Below are 27,670 nucleotides of genomic sequence, written 5' to 3'. Positions count from 1 at the left end.
CTCAAATATTTTCATGTGAAGGACCCCCAACTTAATTGTCCCTTACCCCAGGGGGCCAGGGCAGGGAATCTTCCAGATATTCCACTATATCCACTAATCTTTTACCCCCTCAATATTTTTATATCTGCTATTTTCAAATAGCCAATATATTTGAATTATACTAGGCACTTTAAACCTATATACTATACAGTAAGTGCCGTAGTAGTACATTATAGATACAGTACAGTAGTAGTATATATTGTACCGATTGATTTTGTCTTTCTGTGCTTGTTTTCCTATACCTGGTTGCTTATTTCTCTCACAAACTCCGGCAACACTCGCGTGCGTTGGTTTGTGACGCTCCGTACTGCCCGCTGGATGGGCGGGGTCCTCCGGTTCTGTTCGATTTAATACAGATCAACTTGATAAAATAAAAAATGTAAATAAACGTGAGAAATCTTAATAAAAACTCAGAATACGTTCAATGTATGTGGCCACAGATAGATAGCTCCGCTCACCCGAGACGCCGCGGCCGTACGTAAAACGAACTCCCACTAAGGCAGATTGGAAGGGACGTTCGTTTTTCCCCTTCTTGACGTCTATTGGTCGAAGCGGACAAAAGGGAGCGTTTGATTGGCTGTCTTGGTGCTCGGTGCTTTTGTCTGCCGGGCGGTTGTTTCATCACTGATGATGATGGCGGTGACGTTAGCACATCGTGACGTTATTGACGAGAAGTCATTATGTCAGATGGATTGAGAAATAAGAGGATGAGTCACGACTCACATCGTCTTAACCACATGAACCCCTCCCTGAGTCCCTGTTTTGGGGAATGTCATGGAAATAATGATAACAATCAGTGGTGGAAAAAAGTTCTCAACATTTGAAAATAGCAGATCTACCCAATGCAACACATTATTTGTGAGCGTGTAGATCGGCTATTTTCAAATGGATGAAATGTAGGCTTAGGCTATATATGGCTGCAAGTGGTTGATGTATGTTTTGTAGGCTAATAATAATAAAGATGGACAAAGTAACTAGTAACTAAAGTTTTCAAATAAATGTAGTGCAGCAAAAGTACAATATTTGCCTCTGATGTAGGCCTAGTGGAGTATAGAAGTAAAAGTAGGTTACTGGAAATTGGAAATACCCCAGTATGAAGTAAAATAGGCCTACCTCAAGTACATTAGTTACTTTCCACCACTAGTTTTTGGCAATGTCGTGACAATAATAACAATGATACATTATGTTTTTGCATGCACAATTTAGTTATCACAACCCATCGTAATGCAAAGTGCCTATTTTTGTAAGTGGGGTATAAGTTATGAAATATGTTTTATGACACATTTACTGAATAACATCATCACATTGCCTGAGGAAAGTGTTTTTCGACCCACACTTGTGTGGACACGTTTGTCGTGTCATAATAATCATTATGAAACTGAATGTGGCATTGTTTGACATTATTTTGGGATAAGAGATCTTTCGTTTTAGCTGTGCCAGTAATAGGCTACGCTACAGTATTAACTGTGAAAAGGCTACATATTGCACAATCGGAGTTGGTGACAAAGTTATCACAAGGAACGAAGAGATGACCTTTCTGGGTTGTATGTATTTTAGATAACAGATAGCCTACTCTTTCCAGGTGATAAAATGTTAATCAAGAAAATCTAGACAATATTTTTTGGGCAGGATCTCCTTGGTCAGTAGGAATGTAGAGATTTATAGGGGTTTATAGACAGTGTTTTTAAAACAAGCCCCCAAACGGCAACCAGTATTTTTCTCCCCATGCACAATTTTGGAAAGAAAAAAAAAGCTGCCAAAAATTGCACGAAATAAGCCAACATGGCAAGTTTTGACAACACTGAAAACAGTAGACCGTCCTATACTGTTATACATACAGCACAATACATTTGCTCATAGTTATGTGTGTGACTTGCAGACTGACGCTGAGATTGGATGCAGAGAGTGGGATAGGTTGGTCTGCAGCTGTCTGCATGATATAGCCATGCAATTCAATTCAAAGGAGCTTTGAATTGAATTGCAAGTCTTCACAATCACCAGCTCAGTGGTTAGAGTGTTGGGATCTGTCCGCCCTGGGACTGGGAGGTTGGTGTTCAATCCCCGGCTGAGTCATACCAAAGACTCACGGGTGTACTTGTACATCAAGCTGCCTCACGCTACAGAAACAGGAGATCAGCTCCTGTCCTATGGGCTGCAAGGCTTACTATGTATTATTACTAATTAATTTAAAGGAATGTGTAAACAGAGCTGTTGCAATTAGGAAAAACTAGCTTATACCAAACCACAAAGATGTTAATTTTCTGTTTGTTTCATATTGTAGCTGTGAGTGTGTAGCCTTTTCTTCACCTTTAGAGGTGCACCAAGTAATACTGGTGTGCGGTGTTCTCCTGTTTGATTGCCAGAAATTTGAACATATGTGAAACAAATAGCAGCATTTTTTTCTGGATTTTGCAGTCAGATTCACTGACATGCACATATAGACATAGACATAATTTAAAATCACTTGGAATAAAGGGTATTTTAAATGGTACACAAATAGCAGCATTTTCAGCATTGTACATCCTTCTCCTCTCTCACAACAGTGCACACATCTTGCTGCTGCGGTGTATGTGTTTTCACATTGTTGTACTTGCATATCTCAGCAGATATGCAAGTTTATTTTTTTATCCTCATCGGAGGGTAATGTTTTCATCCTCTCTTTGGATATTGTCTCTGGTGTAGTGATGCCACCCCCATGTTCCCACTCTGCTAGATGCAGCATGAATATTCTCTGTGAAGTCTCTCATGTTCACCTGGGCTGAGGTCAAAGTCAAAGATATGATGATGGGCTGGGAGGAGGAGGAGGAGGAGGACTGATTTAAATTCAAAAGAGCATTTACATTTTAGCACCAGCTAAATGAATGTGACTAAGACACGCTCCATAACAAAGCCACAGTCAGCCACAGAGCGAGATGATGCCCCATCAACCAACTGATTCTAGGACACTATACAAACACAACCATTACCACCAGACAGAAACCCTCACGTCGCATGCACGCAGGCGCGCGCGCACACACACACACACACACACACACACACACACACACGTGTAAACCTAATCTTAGAAATTCACTTAGTGAAGTGGGGGGAGCTCTTCATCGTACATCATCATGACATATCATGATGATTTGCTTGTCCACATATGACATACATTCTCCATTCATGGTCAATGGGAATTTAATGTTTGTGTACGAAAATCTACACTAATAGCTGAATATAGGAGGTGCTAGCGCCCCTGAAAAACCTAATCTTCTATCTAAAACCCTACTCTTAAAAACTGCTGCTCTCTACCAAGAAATAAAACTAACCTAGATTGCATGGATTTATCTGCACTTCAGCCTTGAAACCTTTCATAAAAAGACAAGAATGATTTGGCACCTGGCCTATGCTGGGGCCAATGGTCATAAAGGCATTTGTCTGTACGGTCGACATCAATGTTGTGGTTCTTGCAATCCACTTATTTGAGACATTAAGCATCACAGAGCTCTGGATTGGCTTTGGCTGCAGAAAGAACTACTGGAACATTCCTGCTCATGAGATCTGCAATGCTCCTGGTCCCCATGAAGTCACTGGCTTTGCCTCTCTTCTAACAGGATGTGATACTACATCAGCCTTCCTTGGCCATGGGGAAATGTGCATATAGGCAGCTTTGGAGGAAACACTGGATCTCACAGGCACGCTAGTTTCCCTCACTTTGGAGCCTGAGCAGATCAACTCTGATGTTGTCCATATGCAGCAACTCTCAGACGAGTCCTTTATCTGCATCTTTGGTCATATCGATACCCCATACATCTAGCCAGCTAGTTTGCGCTTCCCACATCAGCATCTTTCTTTAGCACATCCATGTGGTTGCAGTAACTGGCTAGTCTCATCCTCCCGTTATCGTGTCTGCATGGTTGTCATATTCCTGATTTCAGTACATATGGGACTCCACAACAGTAAGTAGGTCATAGTGGCTTATTATCAGAGCTGAATCGAAGCCATGATCTTGTGGTTGAAAGGCTCTACTGACTGAGCTACCAATAAGGCACCCTCAATAATTATGAGGGTCCAGTAAACAACACCAATTCCAATTTCTCTAATGCTCAAAAATATCCACAAGTTTGCCAATAGTGTCAAAGGTTAGGGTAGGCCTAGCTCTGGTCCATAGCTCTAATGCGTTGCATTTAGAGCTATGTTACTCTCAACTTCCGCCGCTCGCATCTTGTCTTTAGCGTAAATAAAAATAACGTTTTTGCTACTCACCAACTTTTGGCCAAAAGATTTCCACCATTATGGGCAGCCAAGATTTCTACTAATATTGCAGTATAAATTATATACATGTGTGTGACTGTGTGTGTGTATGTATCAAAATATAAATTTACATACTAAAAGTTAAAGTACTACTCTTTACCCATTTCACAAGTTTCTAAGAGGATAAAGACTTTGAAAATTGCCAAAGTATAGCGCTGAAGGCAAAAGGAGTAATGCATTATGAACAGCTAAAGCTCTGATGAATTGAGTATGAAGGACCCCAATGGAAACAAGCATAGTGCTTTCTTGGGGTTTAAATCCTCTTAGCACACCTTGTATTGAACTACTTTCCAGTGCTCTCCCCCCCCCCCTGCAAACCAAACTGTTAATACAGTATTCAATCAAATCAACTGTCTCTTTGTCATGTACATGTTTATTCTTAGCAACCATAATGCATTTTTTTAGAAGATATAAAACAGTCAATTATGTTCCATCAACTCCTGCTTGGAAAACAAAACAAAAACAAAGAAACAGCTATCAACAAAGATGCGCTTAGTTACAAAAAAGGGAAAAAAAGGTAGATTAAAACACCACTGTGAACATATACTGTAACTGTACTAGTTGTCATGATCCTGACCAAAATGTGACTTCATAAGAAATAGCAACTGGAGGAAACTTTTTTTTTTCTTTCAAAAATATTAAAGGAAATTTGCCATCCTTTTAACATATTTTTTTTCTTCCAACGATAAGCATAGCAACACATTTACTAACAGAGGAGAAAACAAATAAAATAAAATAAAGTGTGAGAAGGATGAACGTTAATGACAAAGACGAAGTAGACCAGTTGCTCTTTGCGTTTGTCGTTAATGGCGTGCACTAAATGCCATATACTTATTATTATGGACCATAGTTTTGTTTTACAGACTACAAAACCTTGGTAAGATGTGTTAAAATATCCCGGAACTTCCTCCTTGTGTCCGAGAAGAAGCATAATTTTTTTAAAGGTCGACCGTGCCAAAGAGAACAGATTTTCCAAGGGGGGAAAGAAACTGAGGCATCAAGTTGAAAGTTTGCCATTTATTCAGCGAGTGACAAAGCATCCATAATTCCTGGTGAATCTTTCAAACCCAAGTGAGTGGTCTCGTTATTTACCTAATCTCTGGTTGCAATAATATACACCGTTGTAACTAATGCTTATCAAATCATAAGCGCTGGCCGGCATTTCCACTGAGGAATGTTCTTTCCTTTCCGTGTCTTACATGTTCCCCATTGAAAGTGTTTTGTATTACTTTATATTACAACAAGGAGATGTAGGAGTTGTGTTCTGTCAGCAGCACTACAGTATCCATAGAATTACAGTAAAACAGGGAATTATTAGCTACAGAAATGATACCTACACAAACCGAAGAGTTTTTAAAGCCCAAGTACTACGTCGTATACAGGAATAAAAACAAAGTGTTTGTCGTTTAGTCTTTGCATGTACTTCCAAAAACAAAACCAAAAAAGTAGTAGTGGTCACTTTTATCATCTAGTCTCTTCTGTGACATACAGCCACACACATTAAGCCAAGCTTAAACAGAAGCTTGACAGCCCAAACAGTGCCTGAAGGTGACTCAATAGTGCCACCCAAAAAACGCAGCAAAAAAACAAATGTAAAGGTGGAAACCTACAGATATAACTTATGCAGCTGCTATTAAAAAAAAACAGGCCTGCACTTGCAGGGGATTCAATACTCCGGCTTTCAGACCTCGACATTTTTTACAGGATGATCAATCTCATTGCATCTCAACGCAAACGGCCATATTCGTTTCCATTCAACTTTAACCTAAAAGGCTGGCATAAACACAGCCACCACCCGTCTACCAAAACAGTAGTATACAGTTTTCCTGCATGGTAAACGTTAATTAATCTCAGAATGAGTAAGACGGTAACCAAATGGACCTTAATGGGTCCATTTGTACTCTCTCGCAGTTAAAATTAACACCCGGGGAGAATTTACAATGGAAAGGTGTCCATCTTTTCTTTTTAAGTTGGACAAAACAACCTACACACGCATTTTTTTTGTTTGTTTTTGTTTTGAGGAGGCACTACTGGGGTTCGGCTGACCACGTGACTGTCACTGGCAGAGAGAGAGAGGGAGAGAGAGAGACATGTAGGAGAAAAGGGTGGCGGGTTTAGAAAGAGGGTGTGTGGAATGAAAAGAAACGAGAGACAAAAGAAAAGAGGCGATTGATCGACAGACGTCGCAAAGAACAAAACAAAAATGTTACATAAAGAGGGCATTAGAACAGAGAAGAAAAAAATGCAACGACTCGTTTGACTGCGACAGAAAATCTCAACGTGAATAATTGGGACGTGCAGTTTTCTGTATGCCATATCCGTTTGTTTTTTTAAGTTTTGATTGACTGAAAATCACTTCCACTGTGAAGGAAAACACACACCACAGGCTTTATGAAGGAGATGTCTGCGAGAGTTTGTCTCCATCTACAGGCGGCCAGAGGGAATCACACCTCACCAAACGCAACCACAACCACTTGTTGCCTTGTAACCAGAAAAAAAAACACACCTCATTCAACAAGATCCTCATTAATACGAACTTGAGTATTTAACATCCCAAATAAAACAACTTATTTTCTATCAATTACATACCCCATGAAGCCTTGAATTCATGGGGTGTTTGTTGTTTTTGTCGAAACCACGAGCCAATCATTTGATGGTTGTCATCTGACACAGGCCAAACTCTGCAAGTTTGAGAGAAATTAGACAAAAAAAGAAAAGAAAACTAAAATAACTCCAGGAATTCATGGCTTCATGGGGTGTGTACTTAGGAAATAACTTTTTTGTACTCCTTCAACTGCAGTGAGTTCAATTCACCGTCGGCTCAATATATATTCTACATAACCAAATGATCCATAAAAGGGTGGTCGACACAGAGCACTACAACTACAATGTTCACCATTGTATTGGTTTGATAGTCGGCGTGAACTCAACACTTACAGACACAGTGCTCAGAGTGACTGAATGGCCCTTATTAAAGGGTTTGAATTGAAACTCCAAGACCCCTTTACTTTAAAAAGGAAACAAGAAAAAGAGAATAAACAGGTCAATAAAACAACAGAACGGAAGGAGAAACTGTCACAAAAAAAACGGAGAGAGAGAGAGAGAGAAACAGCGAAAGAGGGAGGCAAAAAACAAACCAAAAGGCGAAGAACAAGAAGATGATCGTTATGTATTTAATCCCCTGGCCAAGGGACGATAAGTAGTACTAAGAACAAAATGTCTCTGGTTGTTGACGTCGTCAGGGGGAAGGGAGGGGGGGGGAAGGGAGGGTTGGGTTTGGGGGACAGTTCCTTTTTTTTGTTAATTTGTTTGTTTTTAAAGTTCCTCTTTCCTTTTCAGACGATTTTGATTTGCTCCCTTGCATCCTTCAACTGTTATATCCGTGTGCCCTTGGTTCATTCCTCCCTCCCTCCCTTACGTCCTTCCAAAAAGGCTGACGAAGATGATGAAGGCGGCTTTTCCCCCCTGGGGAGGGGCAGGAGGGGGCTTTGGGGGTTTGCGGGGTGGGGGGGTGAAGTTGCTCTTATAAGCGCTGACTCAGCCAGCCATCTCCCCCACACCCTTTTCCTATGCGCCCAGCCAGCCAGCCCCCCACACAAAAATCCTTGGTTGGTGGGTGGGGGGGGGGGCTACACACATAAACACCCCTCTCTCTCTCTCCCCCACCCCCCCTCTGGTCAGCCAGTGTCTGATGGGGGCAACTCCACCTTGCGCCCCTCCTCCTCCTCCAACCCAAACCTCCCCTCCTCCCCTCCATTCCCCCCGTAGCGGTTCCTCTCCGCGAGCAGGAGCGCGTGGCGCTGCCGTTAGCGTGAGGTCACAGGATGAGCTTGCAGTGACACAGTTCTTTGTACATGTTTCTCCTCAGCTTGGGCATGTCCTGCTGGCCGAAGCCGAACGGCTGCCCCAGCGCCAGACACTTGCAATACTGGAAGGGAAGGGGAGACAGACCATTACCGCCCATCCCTCAAAAAGTAGTCTTGAGACTACTTTTATACACTTTCATTTATACACTTTTTCATAAAACAGCCTAAAGGAGCGCTTCAGTTTTTGGGGAGTGTGGTAAAGGTCGTCTTAAAGTTGGTCATAATAAAAACATACATTTTGATCTTTAGAGGGAGTTCGGCTCAATTAATTTCGCTCCTATGCCACAAAAATGAGGAACACCATACCAAGAGTATGTCATTAAATGTTCTGATGAATTGAAAATGGACGACCCCAATGTAAACAAGTCTTAGCGCTTTTTCTGGGTATTTTAATCCTCTTAGCAGACCATGTATTGATGCTTACTCTACAAACTGATGGTAAAATGTTCAATCAATCACTAAATTAGACTCACCTGTAGGACAAAGGCCCCGCAGTCGCTGTCATTGTTCTGACGCCCCACATTCTGAAAAGAAATGCAACAGTGGTAATAAATGTTTAAATGGCAAATATATATAGCTAGCAAGCTATAGCCTATATGCTTAGAGCATTTAATTTATATTAGGATACATTTGGGCGAATATAAAGACGAAACGGAAGTGAGGCTTCACTTCCGCTTTATCGCTTACTCATGATCAGAGCTTCAGTTGCTCGAGACTGTATGACAAAAGCATTTGAAAATTGCGAGAGACAACAGTCTGGCAACGTGAGACTAGTCGACTAACAACGCATCGCAGACATGCTGTGAGCTTGTAGATTAGCTATTCTCAGTAGCCCGTCTATAAATCAGGCATTACGATGCCATCACAGCCCGCTAAAATACATTTTAGACCATTAAATCAACTGTACATTTAGCTGACTAAAATGACAACTAAAACAAAAAACTAAAGTCAGTTCACTAATATGTGATTAAAACTAAATGGAATTGTATCCAAAAGACTATGACTAAAATCAAATTACATTTTTAACAAAATTAACACTGGTGGAGAGTTTAAAATAAGGTAAAAGTTTGTGTGTGTGTGAATGTGATACCATTTTAAAAAAGCCTTTCCATCCGGTCAGAAAGTCTCTCTGGTCTTTCTTGATGGCCTCTGCTTGCAGATACTTGCGTATGTGCTGAAAAGGAGACAAGAAATTAATTAAAATGTGTCGTTTTCTTATAAGTTCAATATTGTACACATTTACAGTGGTCTAGGCCTAGGGCAGTGGGCAACTTGGAGGGGGGTTAGCTTAATGTGCAACATTGTTTTCTCACTCAACAGTAAACAAACATCCAACATAAAATATAACTGTATAGTGTATACACACAGGGTATGTGCAGTTGTGCACATTTCAAAAGTTACAATTTAATGACTTTTGAGACATTTTTTATACCGGTTTGTCAAATATTACGTAAGACAGAGGCAAACGTTGTGAAAATAGCCGATCTACAAGCTCACAATGCCTCTTGTGAGCTTGTAGTTTCGGCTATTTTCACAATATTTATCTGCTGAACAGAGTCAAACTAAATGAAATTCCTACAATCCCAATCACATTTAATTCAAATGTGATTCGTTTTGCGATTAGTTGTGATTATAAAAAAAATGCAACCGCGGCACGTCATTGTTGCGGTAAATAAGCGGACTTGGCAACTCACTGCCCAGGTGAAGGCAGGGAGGAGGTGTTGATGGGTCGTTGGTTGTTAGATTAGAGGGGGGAGGTTCCCACTGAACCAAAATCAACCTTTCTGTCATGGTAAATGATCTCATTAGCTCATGAAAAGCGTGTTTGTTTATCCTCGAGTTTCATTTACATTGAAAATAATTTGAGCGATTTCAAGAAAAAGAAAAGGATATTTGTGGTCACGGAAATGTAACCGAAGTTAATTTAAAGTGTTGCACATTGTGACTTTTATATACAATGTATAATTTAATAAAATAATCTAATCAAAAAGTTATTTGTGTTTTACTTCATGAAATTTCCCCAAAAAGTCTGTAGACCGGGATCACAGGCGGATCATCTGTGGGGATGGGTATTGTAAATCATATAATCGCGATAATTGAAATGGCACTTTTGCTTACCACTTGAACACCCAGCTCCCTATTCTGGGTGGGAACGTTCACCAAAATAGCCCATAGCTCGCAACACGTTGTGAGCTTGTAAAAAAATTGCAGCTCAACACAAGCTAATTCCTAGTGTATGACGGAGGACAATTTCACAATAAATTAAAATCTCCACGATGAGATTATCGTGTGTTCACGATAAACGGTAATCGTTATCATTCCATCCCTACTCACCTGTGGACAGCGTCGGTTGAGCGTGCGCTGGGAGTCGAAGTACGTGATGGCCTGCCGAGGGATGTCCACGCTGACGAGAGACCAGTGGACCTCCAGGTGGATGGGGATCAGCAGCAGGTCCTTCTGGAAGATGTCCACCTGGGAGGGACAGAGGGACAAATGGACATTTGGAATGCCGTTGGTGGTGGGCAAAAACCTAAGACCTGATTCTACAAATGTCTTCTGAATCCCAACAGTTTCCTGAAAAATCGGTTTGCACATATTTTCATGATTTTTCAGAGCTTGAATCGGCTATTTTCAGCAAGTGTAAAATTAGCCATTACGACACCATCAAAGCTTGCCAAAATACATTTTAGTCAACTAAATCAACTGCAGATTTAGTCTACTAAAATCTTAAGAAATAAAGATGGTATGGTATGGTATGGTAAAATAAAAATCTGCTGTCAAAATCAACACTGTCTGATACACACTACTACATCAGCTGTGAATCCGCCCTGAAAAAACAAATGTAGCTGAAGTTCACTTACATTTTTCGTCCACCGTTTGACTCCATCATAACCTTTTGTCCTCAACTTGTCATAGAAGAAGCTGTTAAAGAAGTGAACCTGGAACACATAAAAATGAACAATCTATTCATCTGACTAAAAGGGCTCATTTTATGCATTTATAAAAATCAGGCTTTAGAACTAAGAAGCGAGCAGAAAACTTCATTTAATCAGTGTTTACACAATCGTTAACAAAACATAACCAACGACAATCAGCCCAGCCCTGTGCTTAACTGCACTATGCTGATGTACATTTAATGTGTTTAGGACTTCCATTCAGACTTCTTTTTTTTGCGGCTTTCGCCTATATTTTTATAGAGGGACAGACAGTAGGCTGACAGGAAATGGGGGAGAGAGTCGGGGAGTGACAAGCAGTAAAGGCCGGTCGGGATCGGGAGTCAAACCCACGTCACACTGCCAAACTTGGGCTACCGCCGGCCAAGGTGCCTGGCCCACTGAGCCACGGACCAGGCCTCCATTCAGACTTCTAAGCGACTATATACTGACATGCACTATATTGAGTGCACTACATGCCAATTTAGGACCCCTTTAAAAATGACAACATACTGATTTTAACACACTGCTTTCTCAGGCTTTTGGGTCTTTTTGTTTTCCATTCTTTGCATTCTCTGCAAACGTGAAAACCCGCATAATCAACAGTTTCACCTCACCGTTACGAATAATTGTGTTGTGATAAAGTTAATCACCTGGGACAAGGTGAAAGACATGGTAGGTTGGAGGATGGGTTCACCAGGGGGAGGTGTTGATAGGTCTGGGTCGTTGAATTCAACAGAGAGCATTTAGAACCACCTAAAATAATGTAACCTAGACTTGCTCCATAACAAAGCATGTACATTTTAGAACCACCTAAAATAATGTAACCTAGACTTGCTCCATAAAGCATGTACATTTTGGGACCAACTAAAATAATGTAACCTAGAATCGCAGTACTTTGCGGACATCACAAAATTGCATTTAGACGGGACAAATAAAACTTCTAAATTTGAGTACCACCCCCCCCCCCCCCCACCACTGGCAGCCAGGCTAATACACAAGTCTTTCTGTTCACCAAAATGCCACTGACATGCACATGGCCATGAGGGTTGCCAGATTGTGTGAGAGAAATAAGCAACCACGTCCATGAAAACAAGCCCAAAAGAAGCCAGACTAAGGCTTGAAAATATTATTTTATGATGTTATTTTCAAATCAATCATGGAATTGTTTGACAAGATGTAGAACATCGTTTGAAAAAACAAATCTTGTATGGGGGTTCCTGGCACAAAATATGTTTAGATGTAGGGTCTGTAGTTGTGACAAATACATAAATCTGGAAAATGTGTGAGAATCACTGGTTTAAACGACATTAGGAAAGAAGCCCAAAGTCGCTTATAATACACGGACATGGCAACACTGATGGCCATCGGCTGGCAGCTCTTCTCATTCTTTTGTTCGCCTTGGGGGTGGTACAGCTATCTCACCCCCCTCCCTGTTTTGCATAAAGTCCTATCAGAACAACTACTACTCAGTACTCAACAACTACTCAGTATAAAAACCCCACAGAGGGCAAAGGCCCACACACACACACACACACACACACACACACTGTACCTACACAGGCAAGCAGTGAACTGACCATGGCTGGGGGCCCGGTGCAAAAGAAGTCCAAAACACATCATTTCCACCTGGAATGGGAGCACGATTTTTTCTTCGCGTCAGCACACGGAAAGACCATATGCCTCATATGCCAACAGGAGGCGGCGGCTTCGCCAAAACGCGGGGACCTGGACCGCCATCATTCCACCGCGCACGCCGAATTCAAACACGCCCATCCGCTCCACAGCGCTTCGAGGTGGCGAAGGATCGACGAGCTGAAGGGAGCACTCAGGGCACAGCGGCTGCTTTTCGCCGTGACGGAAACGTCCTTCCGAATTAGCCACATGTTGGCTCGGCGCCAGAGAGCGTTTGCGGACGACGGCGACGTGGTTAGGGAAGCGCTCAACGCCGCCGCCGACAGCTTGTTTTCCGACTTTGAGATCAAAGAGGAGATCAAAGCGAGGATGCAAAGCGTGCAGCTCGACGCGCCTACCGTAGCCAGGAGAGTGGAGTCTCTGTCCAAAGACGTATCCCAGCAAGTATTAAAAGACTTGTCAAACTGTGAATACTTTTCACTCCAGTTCGACAAGTCCACTGGTGCCACGGAGACAGACCAGCTGAGTGTGTTTGTCCGAATGGTCTTCGCCGATTTTACCGTCAAAGAGGACTTGCTTGCGTTCATTCCGCTGAAAGAACGGAACAGGGGCGAGGACGTGTACAACGCATTCAAGGACTACGTGCGCGAGCACAAGATCCCCATTCATAAAATCGCATCGATGACGACAGACGGGTCGCCGGCGATGCTCGCCGTGCGTTCGGGATTCGTCTCACTGTGCCGAAAAGACGAGGATTTCCCGCCGTTCGTGAGCTATCACGGCGTGTTGCATCAGCAGGCGCTGGCGGCTAAAGTAACAGACATGTCGCATGTAGTGAATGTAGTCGTTAAAATTGTCGACTCGATTGCCGGCTCAGAAACGCTGCAGCACCGGTTATTTAGGTCTTTATTGGACGAACTGGACTCTGAACATGATGGAAACGCGAGTGTTCACGCAGACGTTAGGTGGCTCAGTCAAGGCGCGGTTCTGCAGCGCGTTCTGGATCTACTGCCAGAGATCATCGCTTTTCTCGGGTCGAGAAACGGCGAGTACGAGGAGTTGTCCGACGATGCTTGGTTACTGGACCTGGCTTTTCTCACGGACCTGACGGCAAAGCTCGACGATCTCAACCGACAAATGCGAGGGAAAGACAGAGGCGTCGGTCACATGCTCAGCGCAGTGTTGACATTCAAAACAAAGCTCGGTCTGTGGACGTCTCAGATACGACGCGGGCGGCTGTCACGCTTCCCCAATCTCGGAAAGATGTCGCAGAACCTCACGGACAAGACCGCTTTTCATCCCGAACGATTCTGCGCCCGGCTGGACAAACTGACGTCAGAATTTGACCGTAGATTCGTGGAGGTGCGAGACATGCGTCAAGTGGTTGTTTTAGCATTTAACCCGTTCGGTGTCGACACCAAACAGCTGTCCGTTCAGATGCAGGAGCTGTTCACGTTGCCTACGGGTGGTTGTGTCGACAGGGAGATTGTTGAAATGCAACGCGACACCGAACTGAAGGCCAGAGCTGAGAGACACGAGGACTTGTGGCCACTCGTGAGCAGAGAGAAGTATCCCCTCCTTGTGTCGTGTGCACTGAAGCTGCAGGCATTCTTTGGCTCCACTCACTTATGTGAAATGGCCGTTTCACAAATGAAAAGCATAAAATCCAAGTCGGGAACTCGCATGACTGACTCGCATCTGAACGACTGCCTCAGACTGGCGATCACTAAATATCAACCAGATTTCAAAAGGCTTGCAGGCAACGATCACTCACAGCAGTCTCGTTAAAAGGTGGGCTGTGACCGTATTGTATCCCTCATCATATCGGTCACATAAAGTAACCTTTTCACATTTATTTTGTAAATAAAAATCATTCAATCTTGAACAGAATATCTGTAAATCATTACATTGAACTGTGAAACTGAATATTATGATTGACCTGTGAAACAAAATATTGTGCATTGTAGAGAAGATATCTGTAATTGAAATGTATCTCATGTCCATGTGTCTTATAATTTGTTTCATTAAAAAGTCCAAATCTAACCAAAAAAGTATTAACTTTATTTGTTCCAAATACTTTAGCATTGATTAAAACAACTACCAGCGTGACTAGTTTTGATTAGTCTGTGTGAATCTAAAATAAATGTCTTACTCATGGTTAAGCGTTATTTTTTGTAAGAAATTGTAGCTGTAGATCTGTGGAATAAAATTCAAGAGCACTTTCATTATGGAATAAAAAGTGCTCTTGGGTTTGATAAGGTGGGTTAACACTAATTCAGTGTTAAGGGTCCATTTGGTTACCAACTCTGCATCATTTAGCTGGGGACCACCTGAAACCCCCTCAAAGACCACTGGTGGTCCCTGGACCACTGGTTGAAAAACACTGTCGTAACGGCATGAGCTCTGATTGGTCCACTTTCTCATTCACATACCTTCTCTGGAACAGAGTCCATAACCAGGTCACCGTACATGTTCATGACCTTGGAGGAAAAGAAACCCACCACAAGCAGACTGTCAGCAAACATAGCAATAATAAAGGAATGGCCTAGAAATAAATGCACTCATGTTTCCAACAATGTAGCGATAAATGAATGACTGGTCTCATAATAAGAATAAATACAAAACGGTGTTCACACACATTTTGAACAATATTCTAAAACTTTTCCAAAGTGTTTCACCTTATTCCCAGGCCTAGCGATCATACTGTGCAACAATCTTCTTAAACGTGTGTGCTACCATACTCAAAGGCAGGGGTTGACACTAAGGTCTCAGAGGCAAGTACAGGTCATGTTCTAACTTGCTAAAAGGATATGCCCACTTGTCCCAAAAGTAAAATAGGTACAATTTAACAACTCATTTTCTTGTTATTTTATATTTTTACGTGCAGCAACAGCGAAAACAGCACATTATAGGTAAACATAGCTCTGATCCATTGCCCTAATGCACTTTGCTGCCGTTGCATTAAGGCTCTGCCACTCTTTGCTTCATGCCCTCGCATTAAATGCAGACCAGCCTCTCCTCTGACCATTCATGTTTCTGGAAGATGCTTCTAAACTTGTATACCATTGCTAGTTTGATCACATCAAAATAAATACTCTTTCATCTTAAAAATAACTAATAACTGAAACTAGCAGATCTACTGTACAGGCTCACAACGTGTTGTGAGTTTGTAGATCGGCTATTTTCAGCCGTGGCGACTGAGAACTCTGATCCATGTGTACCTGGTCGTTGAGCCAGTTCTGGCCGTACAGCGTGCTCAGGTCGTCCATGGTCAGCACATGGCGCTTGTAGTTGACGCGGAACGTCCGCACGAGAGCCGTGCCCGAAGAGCGCTGGAACGACTGGATTAGATGTTGCACCACCGCTTTCCTGGAGAGAGAGGGGGAGAGAGAGAGAGAGAGGGAGAGAGATAGAGATTGTGATGTCAGAACAGGCCAGCCCCATATATGGAGATCTAGGGGTTTGATGAGGTCAGGTAAACATATGGAATGAATTCTGTACTGGCCATATATGGAGCGCGTCTTGAGTGTACAGGGTTTGATGAGGTCAGATCAACATATGGAATGTCAGAACAGGTCAGCTCCATATATGGAGATCTAGCCTGGGCAGCATTCCCTTTCAGGTTTATGATCCGGGAGGCGGGAGCGTATGATATCGCTACGTCATGTTGTAGTCATTGTTCTGTAGTCATCTGGCCGGAATCCTCTAAACCAGAATCATCCTTTCCCTCAAACTGGAAAAATAATACCTTCCCTATAGAGCGTCGCAGTCCCTCCCCCTTTCAGAACGACGAGTGGCCCAGGACATGAAATGCAATGCATTTCTCCTATAGGATTTTCTTTAAGTATTTATTTAAAGACGGTTACACCGCGGACAAAGCCAACTCGGATCGTGACAAATCATGACAATGAACACAATATTTTGGGCCGATCAAATCATTAGAAAAAAGAAAATAAAGGCAGGAGACAACACTATTTGTTTTGTTTTTCTTCTTATAAATTATTTGATCGGCCCAAAACATTGTGTTAATTGTCATGATTTGTCACGATCTGAGTTGGCTTTGTTCGCGGCGTAACCGTCTTTAAATAAATAAATCCCATAGGATAAAATCCTATGGGAGAAATGCATTGCATTTCATTTCCTGGGCCACTCGTCGTTCTGAAAGGGGGAGGGACTGCGACGCTCTATACCTTCCCTTCCGCACTACGCCGTGTCAAGGCTATTATTGGGAAGGTATTATTCTTCCGGTTTGAGGGAAAGGATGATCTGGTTTAGAGGGTTCCGGCCTGATGACTACAAAACAATAACTACAACATGACTTAACGATATCATCCACAGCGATTTAGTAGCGATTTAGTAACGCAGACACCAGGCTTTCCTCCGGGGTGGAAAGACTGGTGACGCGAGGTTAATGGAGATCTAAGGGTTTGATGAGGTCAGATCAACATATGGAATGAATTCTGTATTGGCCATATATGGAGCGTGTCACGAGGCGTCCAGGTTTTCATAGTAAACTTGCGACCTACAGTCGCAATAATATGGCGAGGGAGAAGGGACGTGTTATGATGCCGCCATTAAGGCCCTACCGGTCTAAAATTAGAACCACCACCTCATATGGACGAATGTTTATAAAGTCTTCCGATGCAGAATGGAAGAGTTTACATTCCACACAGAGGCTAAAACGCGAGAGCGCTTCCACCGTCCGACTAAGTCATTGAACGACAGCCCTACATGGAGACGGACAGAGCCCAGGCTTGAAGTCAGAGCCTTGTACAACCCGTTTATGATAAAGGGTTTGTGTATCAATAACACCTGTATTCCATAAGCGATTAAGACCTGAGCACCTGATTGTACGAATGTCTTCTAAATCATGACAGTTTTCTGAAAAATCTGTTTCCATGTCAGTAGAAATGTCATTCTCAAACTAGGACCCCAAAATGTATATGCATTTGACGGCCGACCCCCCCATCTGAAAATATGTTGTTCCAGGGACCCCCCCCAGAAGCAAAGATATGGGTTAAAAATGTTGTGAAAGAACATATCGTCAAGGATTTGCACATTTCAAAAATAGCAGATCTACAAGCTATGAGCTTGTATGTCTGCTATTTTTCAACAGCTAAAGTATAAAATAATGGTTGATGTGGTTAAAAGCTACGGTGACACAGATGCGTTCCAGGTCTTAATAAGGGGATAATCACCTGTAGTAGTATTGCTTGTGCGGAAAAACCTGGAGCAAAGCGCAATAAAGCAATGCTTAAATGGAACGACCACATTGTGTTAAAGGTATATTCAGTCATTTCACTTCATTCAAATATCACTTATTTTTTTGTTTTGTTGTGATAATCCTCTCTACTAGAGTGTGCTGACCATATAAGGAGTTCCTCCCTGTCCCCAGTTAACCCCTGGGGGTCAAAAAACCGTAGGTTTCGTTTTTGGCTCTATCCTGATTGGATGAAAGGCTTAGGTCCCAGCCAAAAACGAAACCTAAGGTTTTTTGAGTGAAATCACTGAATATACCTTTAATATTAAGTAGACAATGTGCTCATTCAAATAACTTCCATGTTTCATCTCTAATAGCGCAACGTATAACTAAGCAATATTACACGAGAAGGCGTGCTTCACCAGCGTCAATGAATGGCATGCCTGTGTTGCTGCAGGAACAAGCAGATAGGCGCCCCGAAATGTTCAAAGAAAAACGCCAGCATAGCAACCCAGTCAGTTCCGCTCTGAGAGATCAGCACAGCTGATTTTGATGTTTTGATTAGGTGTTAATTATGCTCGGCTAGATGGCTGCTTCAACCATTCAGATTGCTTCGAAACGACCCGTTGTGTAATGTTACAGATCATATCTTCCTCAGCTCTCTGGATTTCGGGTTATGATATATTTGAATGCTTTGTTGCATGATCGTGTCATACATACAGTAACCTTTCTAGTACATACGACACTCCCAGAAAACAGAGAAGCCAGGTCTTAACCCATTCTGACCTGAGATCAGATTTAAAAAATGTCTATTACATCCTGACAGTTTAATTATTAACCCATTCTGACCTGAGATCAGATTCTAAAAGTGTCTTCGATTTTTCAAAAATAGCAGACCTACAAGCTCGTATCGCACCACTCGGTGGCGCGATATGAGCTTGTAGATCTGCTATTTTTCAATAGCTAAAGCATAACATGATGCTAACACCAAAATGGGTGCCCGGTCAGAATGGGTTAATGAGGTTAACACATGATGAAACCACAGGTGAAAAGTGTGAACACTTCCCGAGGCGTTTCAGTTAGATGAGAGAGAGAGATGAGATGTACTTTATTATCCCCGAAGGGAAAATTGACACATTTCAGATTATAGAAAAGCAGAAACGCAGGCTGCAGTCGTGACATAACCAGACGCATGTGTTCATGGGCCAACTTCTGGAAGGGGAACAGGAAAGACTAGAAAGGTTCTACCTGGAGGCCATTGCACACGGTTCCCAATTTAGTAAATATTTTTGTAGACACTCTAATACACACACACACACAACACGATTAATTGAAAAAAGATCGCAAGAATCGTGCAGCACTAGTTGGCTGTCCAGGAGAGACTTTAAACAGTCAACATCAAAGTGCTTGACTTAAACCTCGCTTAAAGCCACAGTATTGTCTCCAGGTGCCACATTAGTAATGTTCAGCAACTACAGACTAAAGACAAATATTTTCATGGAAGAAATAAGAAATAAGAATTGTTAAATTGTCTTAAATCTTTATCCCACGATTTTGTAACCCAGTTTTCTTTTCACCCAGTGCCAATTATCTAATGTAATCGTGGGCGCTACACTTCCTCTGCCAACCTGGGGGGGCAGCGGACTGACCTCATGCCTCCTATGCATGAGGAGTCCAAGCTGCTTCTTTTCACCTGACAGAGGGGAATTTCCCCGGCCGGACGTAGCGCGTGGAAGGGACACGTTATTCCGACCAGTTCCTTTCCCCTCCATCAGGCGCCCCGGCTGGCCAGGGGGAGGTAAGAAATAAGAATTGTGATCTCAATTCTTGTGGACGAAAATCTCGAAAATCGAGATTCACATTTGAGCAAGAATCGTGCAGCACTACTCTTATCTCGAGCGACTTCCACCACACCAGTAGAGACAACACAGAGACTTCTTTGCTCCATGGTGCTCAAAATAAATACTACGAACTACGGCAAGAAATCCTTCTAGTCTGAAATTCTCCTTTAACGACTCTTTAAGATGGTTGACATCACAGCTCAGAGAGAGCTCTGTGCAGTGACGGGATCAAGCCCTCCTAAGGCCCTGCTGGCGCTACACCAAATCCAAAAAGGTGAGATTTGCACGTGTGTTAACACAATCAAGAGCTACCCCTATAATCCGGGCCCGTCTACTAAAACCGGCACACACACACACACTCACACCCTACCTGTGCGGCTGTGAGAAGTTCTCGTTGAAGAGGTCTTGCAGTTTGACCACCACGTCGTCGACATGGACGGGGATCAGACTGCCATACTGCTGTAAGGACTCCTCCAGAATACCTGCACACACACACACACACACACACACACACAATGTACAGGAATTAATAGACAGAATACCTACACACAAACACACACATTTCACATTGCAACAAACACGTTGTAGAACAAATAACACGTGAAATCTCTAAAACCAGGATGTTATACTGGATAATTCACACATTAGCAAATAACAGCACTGCACAGTTCGGTCAAATCCATGGAGGTGAAGACTTTTACGAGGACAATTGTGTCAAATATTCACATCAAATTAATGAGTTAAGAGTCTGTGTCCGTCCCTACACACCGGTCACACAGCTCATGTGCTCCTCGGTCAGGGCGACCTCGGCGGGTTTCTCCCGGACAGCGGCGTAGGAGGGGGTGCTCTCCAGCGGCTCCCTGCGTCCTCCTCTCTGTGCTCCTCGGCTCGGCTCCTCACAGCCGTTCAGCAGTTCCTCTGTAGAGACATGCAGTCAAACCCTCGACGTTCATTTAACTATCAATGTATACAGATGCAACTAAAGGGTGCATATACTGTATCTTTGGTCTGACATCCTAACAGTCCGACACGCAATGGTACGACACCCTACCCCAAACCCTAACCGCACACCAGAGTCAGGGTCCGATACCCTGTGGTTAACAGAGTTTGACGGGTGGGAAAATATACCTTTTTTTAAATAAATCTGAGCGCACTGAGTGCAGGTTGTTATAAACAGCAGCTGAGCTGGGTGCTTCTCAACAGTGGAGACAAGTTAAGTCCCGTCACATGCCCAATATTTGTCACGCTCGCGCTGATGAAACACCAAGGGATTATAATGTCAACATTCAACACAAGATGTAAGCTAACCCAGGTAATGCGATGCGTCACTCTGAAAGCTTAACTAAAGTTCTAACAGCTTTGAATCAAGACGGTCATCAGGCTTTTTTTATCATCCTATCCTTATTAATATATTACGCCATTTAGGTCATGATATAACTTATGTTGTGATAATAAGCAGCAGTAGCCTCAGTCAACTATATGTCTTCTGTGTGCAACAACGCACCACCGCCGCCCACTCACCACATCAAATTGTGTTGGATGAAATAAAGTCAAAGATAGCGAGCGGTGATGATACGAACGGGTAACAGCGCGGGTAATGGGTCAATTTTTTTATGGGCGGGCGGATCTTGTTTTGATTTTTATATAAATCACGGGTAACAGGCATGTTGCTGAACTGATGAAGATTCTAAAGAATTGGACCCGTGCATTTGTTTAGGAGTGCAACAGTTAACCCATTTTGGGCGGGAACCCCTTTTGGTGTTTTAAACATTGTTATAACTTAGCTATTGAAAAATAGCAGATCTACAAGCTCATATGAACTTGTAGGTCTGCTATTTTTGAAAAATCGTTAAAATGTGCCTCAAATCTTTCAGAAAATTGTCATGATTTAGAAGATTTATTTTTAAATTTCGACGTCAGGCTTAAATGGGTTAATTGAACTAAATAATTTGAATCGATTCCAAAAGATTATCTATAATAAATAAAATCGATGCAGATGCATAGTAGTGTCCCGTCCATGTCCTACCTCTCTCGGAGCCGCTGAGACTCTCGTCCCAGTGCCGTTGCTTCTTGGGCCTCTTGTGCTGCTTGGGCCTGCGGGGGGTCCAGGGGGAGTCCTCCCTCCTCCGGTGGCCTCGGGCTAGTGCTGCACAATTATTACAAATATAAAAAAAAAAGATTGAGATCTAGATTCAGCCACCAATGCCCCACTAAAGGTACAATATGCAAGAGAATGGAATGCAAGCTGATAATGACTTGAGACTTTTTCTTTTTATAAATATTTTCATTTTTTTTCAAAAAAAAGGAGAAATCGTGTGAGAATTGCTTTGCATGGATTGTGTACACATTCACCCATTCACACACCGATGCCAGAGGAAACCATGCAAGGCACCAACCTGCACATCGGCAGTAATTAGGGGTTCAGTGTCTTGCTCAGGGACACTTCGACACCAACTCTGGGGGAGCCCGGCATCTAACCGACGACCTTGTGGTTCTCATCTAGCCACTCTACCCACCCCTGAGCCACCGCCGCCACCTCGAGCAAGAAGAATGGTGCAGCACTCGTACCTCGGGTGCCCGCCCACTGGGCACGCTGGCGCCAGCTCTTCCAGTTCTGCGACAGCCGGAAGCGCAGGCCCAGCTGGGAGCGGAAGCGCCGCTGGCGCAGGATCCGGAAGCCGTTGAGCAGCCTCCTGGGCCCCTGGGCGGGGAAGCTGAAAGACACCTGGGACATCAGCGGCGACGACCCGGCCGCCCCCGCCGGGGAGGAGGACTGCGGCTCGCAGTCCTCTTCCACCTCGTCGATGTCGATGTGGCCGTCGCTTAGTGCTGTGAGTCACAATTGGGAGATTGACACGACGATTAATAATCCTCACACAAATAAATCGCGGCAGTTATTTAACAATTTAAGCAGGCTTAAAAGATGGAATGCCGTGATTTTGTCCCCCCCTCAGGCGTACTATGATTATACTAGGAGAAAGATTTTTTTTCTCAAAGAAAAAGTGTACAGAAAGTGTTAAAATTAAGTGTGTGGCCACACCCACCAGTTCATCAAGTATCATGAGTGGTTTTCAGGTGGGTGGTGATCCACCTGAAGCCACACAAACAGCTGTTGTATGATAAAGGGGGAGGGAATGATATTTGACTCAAAGGCGAAAGCCTTTGAGCTTTGGAGGAAGATTCATATTCATATTAAAAGGTACTCAAAGTCGCTTTACAAAACAGAATTTTTTTTTTGAACAATAAACTAGTTAAAAGGTTAAAAACTTTAAAAACGTATTAACATTTGAACCTACCGATGCTTTCGGTCTTCTGGACATTGGCGTGGTGGTGGTGGTGGGGGTGGTACGGCTGGGGATGAGGCTGACCATGCTGAGGCGGGGGCAGCAGGATGGCCGCCTGGCTGGACTGCGGCGCTGCCGCGGGGAACTCGGGCACCTCCCACTGCAGCTCCACGTCCTCCTCCTCCTCCTCCTCGCCTTCCTCCTCCTCTGCTTCCTCCTCACCCTCCACCCAGCCTTCAAACTCGCCCTCCTCTTCCTCCTCCTAGGGGCGTAACCGTACATTTTAACGCAATGACCTTTAACGTGTTTATTAATGTAAATCCCATTGCGCCAACAAAAAAAAGAGAAGCCTTTTACGTGTTTTTGGAGCTTTGTATTAATTCATAATCGTCTCAGGTCGCTAGGCAACGCTCATGCTCTCCTTTGGAGGGGCGTCATTGGGACTTTATGACTGCATTAAACGTTGTAGCGCTTGCTTGTACTCACCCAATAATTAACTTGGGGTCAGACAATAGAGGGTATGCTACATGCATAAATAAAGTGAATGGGAAATCGAGTGGCAATGTGACTTGGCAAAGTGAATGTCGTTTAACGTAATTTAATGCAATCAGATAGGACTTTTCTGTTTGGACGCAAGGGCTATCAAGGCCATAAAACTCCACATAACTTAAGTTACAGGTATGATGATGTCACACACATACCCTCTATTAGCCCTTCGCTAAGTCCCTCCCCAACCCGTCCTTGTCCAATAGGCACGTTAGCAGTAGCAAAGAGCAAGAGCATAAAAATGTCTTATAAATCTAGTCAACCAGGCCTGCAGTAGGCTATGCACTGGACACATTTGCATGACATTATTTAAATAAAATAGAAATACGAAGAAATGACAGAGGGAGAAATCAACTTTTAACGACCACCCGGCAGGGGTTTTCAAACAATGCTTTGATGTTGGTGCAGGGTAATTACTAGAATGGAATATGTCATCCCGATACTAAATATTCACAATCTAATATTGAATGTTTATGAATTAATAAGGACAAGTCTTGCCACGGACACGTTTGTCCGTGTATGGACATCTTGGTGACCCCTGCAACGTCAGCAGTGGAGCAACCCCTTCATTGATTAAAAAGGGAACATTCCGGCCTGGCACTTAGGCTGGCAATCCAGCGTGTCGTGGGTTCGAGTCCCGATCCCGACGACCTTTGCGGCGTGTCTCACCCCCCGAATCTCTCTCCCCCTTTCCTGTCAAACTACTGTTAATCAATAAAGGCAAAACGCCCAAAAGAAATCTTAAAAATAAAATAAAAATTGAATATTTCCTGATGCCGACGGCGACACGACACAGACGTGAGCGACGCCGATTACTGCAGTGGAGCCTGTACTTCCATTCTTGAAATTAAAAGCGATTCTCCGCTGCAGTTACTACAGCCCTACCTCCTCCTCCTCCTCCGCCTCCAGGTCTTCCATAATGGCCTCCTCCTCCTCCTCCTCCTCGTCATCATCATCTGCGATCTCCTGCATCCCCTCGTGGCCCACGATGCCCCCCTCTTCCACCTCCTCCTCGTCCTCCTCCTCGATGTACTCTCCCATCCACACCTTGTCCTTCTGGCCCAGTTTGAGGTGCATGGGGCTGGGCACGCTGTGGCCCGACGCCGGGTCTATCAGGTGGTCCTCAGGCAGCCCTCCTGCAAGAACACACACACAAGTGTTAATTTTGTTAACGTGTTAATGATCACTGACGAAAAAATAAATAAATAAAAATCTGTGATGACTGAAACAACGACATAAATATATTGACAAAATAGAATATAATAATAATTTGGTTACACTACGGCGTTCGCACTCTGAAAACAGCAGATCTACAAGCGTGTAGATCGGCTATTTTCAGCATGCAATCAGGCATTACGAATCACGACAATCGTGGCCGGCCAAAATATATTTTAGTACTGTAGATTTAGTCAACTAAAACATTCCAGACAAAAATATTACTAAAACTAAATGAAATTTTACTCAAAACGACTATGACTAAAACTGAACAGCTTTTTTGTTTGCCGCTACCTTTGATTGAGTTACTTTTCTCTTATGCACTGTAAATGTATGCCGTTTTACTTTTGTTTTCTGCATCCTAATGTAGGGCTGTCACAATTGACAATTAATTGTCACACAAATAACGGTTTGCCTTTAAAGCTTTGTAATTACAAATTGCACAGGGCAGATTTGACCCCAAAAAAAAGAAAAATGTTTTTTATTTCCAAAACAATTACAAAATAGCAGAAATAGTTGACCTACAAGCTTACAACACAAAGTGTTTGAAAATGTATGGACATTTTTCAACATGGAAATGAATAAATGATTATGCAAAAACAATTGCGATTATCTAAAAGAAATTGCTATTAGACAATTATGTAGTAATTGTGAAAGGCCTATCCTAACAATATATTCTTTAGTTTTGGGTCTGAGAGGCTAAAATGTCATCAAATGGTGGTCCGTGGCTCAAGTGCAGAATAAATAATAGCCTTGAAATCAAAAGGGTTGAAAACCACTGTAATAAACTATTCAATCAAACCAATGCTTTGAGCTTCATGCAATGCCTCTCGTCAAGCAGCAGGTGTCCTTCCTGACCACAGTATTCATACGCCAATATTTAATTCACAAACACAAAAGAAGTTGTAGATTGCCCTGTATACTTTGTCACATGACAAATGGCCAGAATTGTCGATCTACAAGACCATGATGACGCGTGGTGATGCATTGTAAGCTTGTAGATCCGCCATTTGCAGAACTTTTATTATATATAAAAGTAGAATGCTCGCCTATATAGTTACTTGCCCAAAACGGGTTGAAAGGTCTTACTGCAGCATTACTGCTTGTTTTTTAATGTCGTTGCCTTGCTTTTCTTTTTTTTCTCCATTGCTCTGTAAAGCACTTTGAGCTGCATTTCATGTCATGAAAGGTGCTATACAAATAAAGTTATTATTATTAACAAAGTTAGATCATAACTAGGCCTGTCACAATTACAACATAAGCGTCTAATCGCAATTATTTGAGATAGTCTCAATTACTTCTCAATTACTTTTGCATAATCAATCGTTTCCATGTTGAAAAATGTCCATACATTTTCATTTTCTAAAATAGCAGATCTACAAGCTTACAGCACGTGCTATAAGCGTGTAGATCAACCATTTATATTGTTTTTGGAAAGAAAATAATGATACGATCAATTGCGTCACTGATTTCTTTGTATATTTAAATCATTTGTCATATCTGCACTGTGCAATTTGTGATTATGAAGTCTAAGGTGCCGTCTAGACGAGGACGTATTCTGCGTTGCCCGCACAAGTATTTAACCGATCTGCCCTTTCTGCCACACGGAGACGGCGTTTTAGGTGACTTAGGGGACTGGCTCTTTTTCAAACCAGCTCCCAGAGTGGCAAACTTCGGAGACGCTACTTTGTCGTCTCCATATGTACAGTCAGTGAATGCCAATTTGTCAATTTGCTGAAACGGTGAAGCCAAAGTCCCCTCGCTCCCTCCAAACTAACATCACGTCACCAGGCTTTCCACCTCCAAAACAACTGATGCAGGTTTATGACGAGCCTTTCATAACGCCAGCTCACTGGTATAAATTTCTTAATGATTTATTAATGTGTATATTGTATGTGAATGAATGGTGTTGTTTGACCTGTAAAGGGAAGCCTTGAATATTGTTTGTGCATTTGTTCATGAAGTGCTAATGGTTTATTTCACCATAACCACTTACATAAGTATCACAGCTATTTTATATTTGCACATAATGTCTATAAATCTCTGATCTGCAGCCCGTGGGCTTGTAGATGAGACGGATAATAAATTATCGTCGGTTTAATAATAGTCAGTTTGCACCCACACAGATGTATAATAAACGTAATAATGATAAACGTGCGTCATGTATGTCTGCAGATTTTCACTATGGAAGGCAGCATTACATGTATAATACTTTCTATGACTCAACAAAGCCATTGATTCACCTTCAACTATACCTTCGATCTCCACTGTCATTTCATCTCCATTGTCTTTCATGTCATTTTTTGTGAAATGCATCATTTTACAATATAGGCTACATCAACATGTCTATTCTAATATAGCTTACACTACAGCTTTCTCCGATATCATAATTAACACAACCGCAATGTGGACGTTCGAAACTTTAAATCCGGCAACAAAACAAACTGTAACGTTCCAAATAATGTTCAATGCAAAAACAATTATTTGCAATTATTTGTGTGAAAAGTTGTAATCATGACAGCCCCAATCCTAACCCAAATATACATACTGTAAGTAACTGTATACGGTTTTAACCGTTTGTTTAAATCCCATTGTTCTAGCTATCCTATTGTCTAATTCATGCTCTGTCGCAGGATGGTGTTCGCACGTCAAAAATACCAGGACCTAATTGACATTTAGCTCTAGATTTCTTTTAACCACACACGCCACAATTTCGTTTCATGTCGACCTTGACTGAACTTGTGCTTCTACAGTAAGTAACCATAATAATCCTGCAGCAATTATCATTTCTAAATCATTCAGTTAAGCGTCTGGTTAG

The 27,670-nt window shown here is 42.6% G+C and overlaps 1 protein-coding gene across 1 annotated transcript in view; it reads right to left on the bottom strand.

Moving 5' to 3' along the window:
* Window positions 1-8,096: 8,096 nt before the first annotated feature.
* The window catches only part of LOC310875272 (uncharacterized protein), a 29,971-nt gene continuing 10,397 nt past the window's right edge, over window positions 8,097-27,670 (bottom strand). Inside the window, exons 3-15 of the mRNA XM_083788454.1 lie at window positions 24,523-24,773; window positions 23,104-23,353; window positions 22,376-22,636; window positions 21,834-21,953; window positions 20,576-20,725; window positions 20,178-20,289; window positions 15,988-16,135; window positions 15,199-15,246; window positions 11,060-11,137; window positions 10,533-10,670; window positions 9,289-9,372; window positions 8,672-8,722; window positions 8,097-8,260 (exon numbers count right to left, since the gene is read on the bottom strand). Coding sequence (XP_083644580.1) covers window positions 8,150-8,260; window positions 8,672-8,722; window positions 9,289-9,372; window positions 10,533-10,670; window positions 11,060-11,137; window positions 15,199-15,246; window positions 15,988-16,135; window positions 20,178-20,289; window positions 20,576-20,725; window positions 21,834-21,953; window positions 22,376-22,636; window positions 23,104-23,353; window positions 24,523-24,773 — 1,802 coding nt within the window. The 3' untranslated portion in view covers window positions 8,097-8,149. The remainder of the gene's footprint in view (window positions 8,261-8,671; window positions 8,723-9,288; window positions 9,373-10,532; window positions 10,671-11,059; window positions 11,138-15,198; window positions 15,247-15,987; window positions 16,136-20,177; window positions 20,290-20,575; window positions 20,726-21,833; window positions 21,954-22,375; window positions 22,637-23,103; window positions 23,354-24,522; window positions 24,774-27,670) is intronic.

This window comes from Protomyctophum parallelum (genome assembly GCF_964188405.1).
Source record: "Protomyctophum parallelum genome assembly, chromosome: 18".
In the NCBI taxonomy this organism is placed as follows: Eukaryota; Metazoa; Chordata; class Actinopteri; order Myctophiformes; family Myctophidae; genus Protomyctophum; species Protomyctophum parallelum.
The sequence above is the reverse complement of the archived record's forward strand: the minus strand, read 5'-3'. Positions and strand labels throughout refer to the sequence as shown.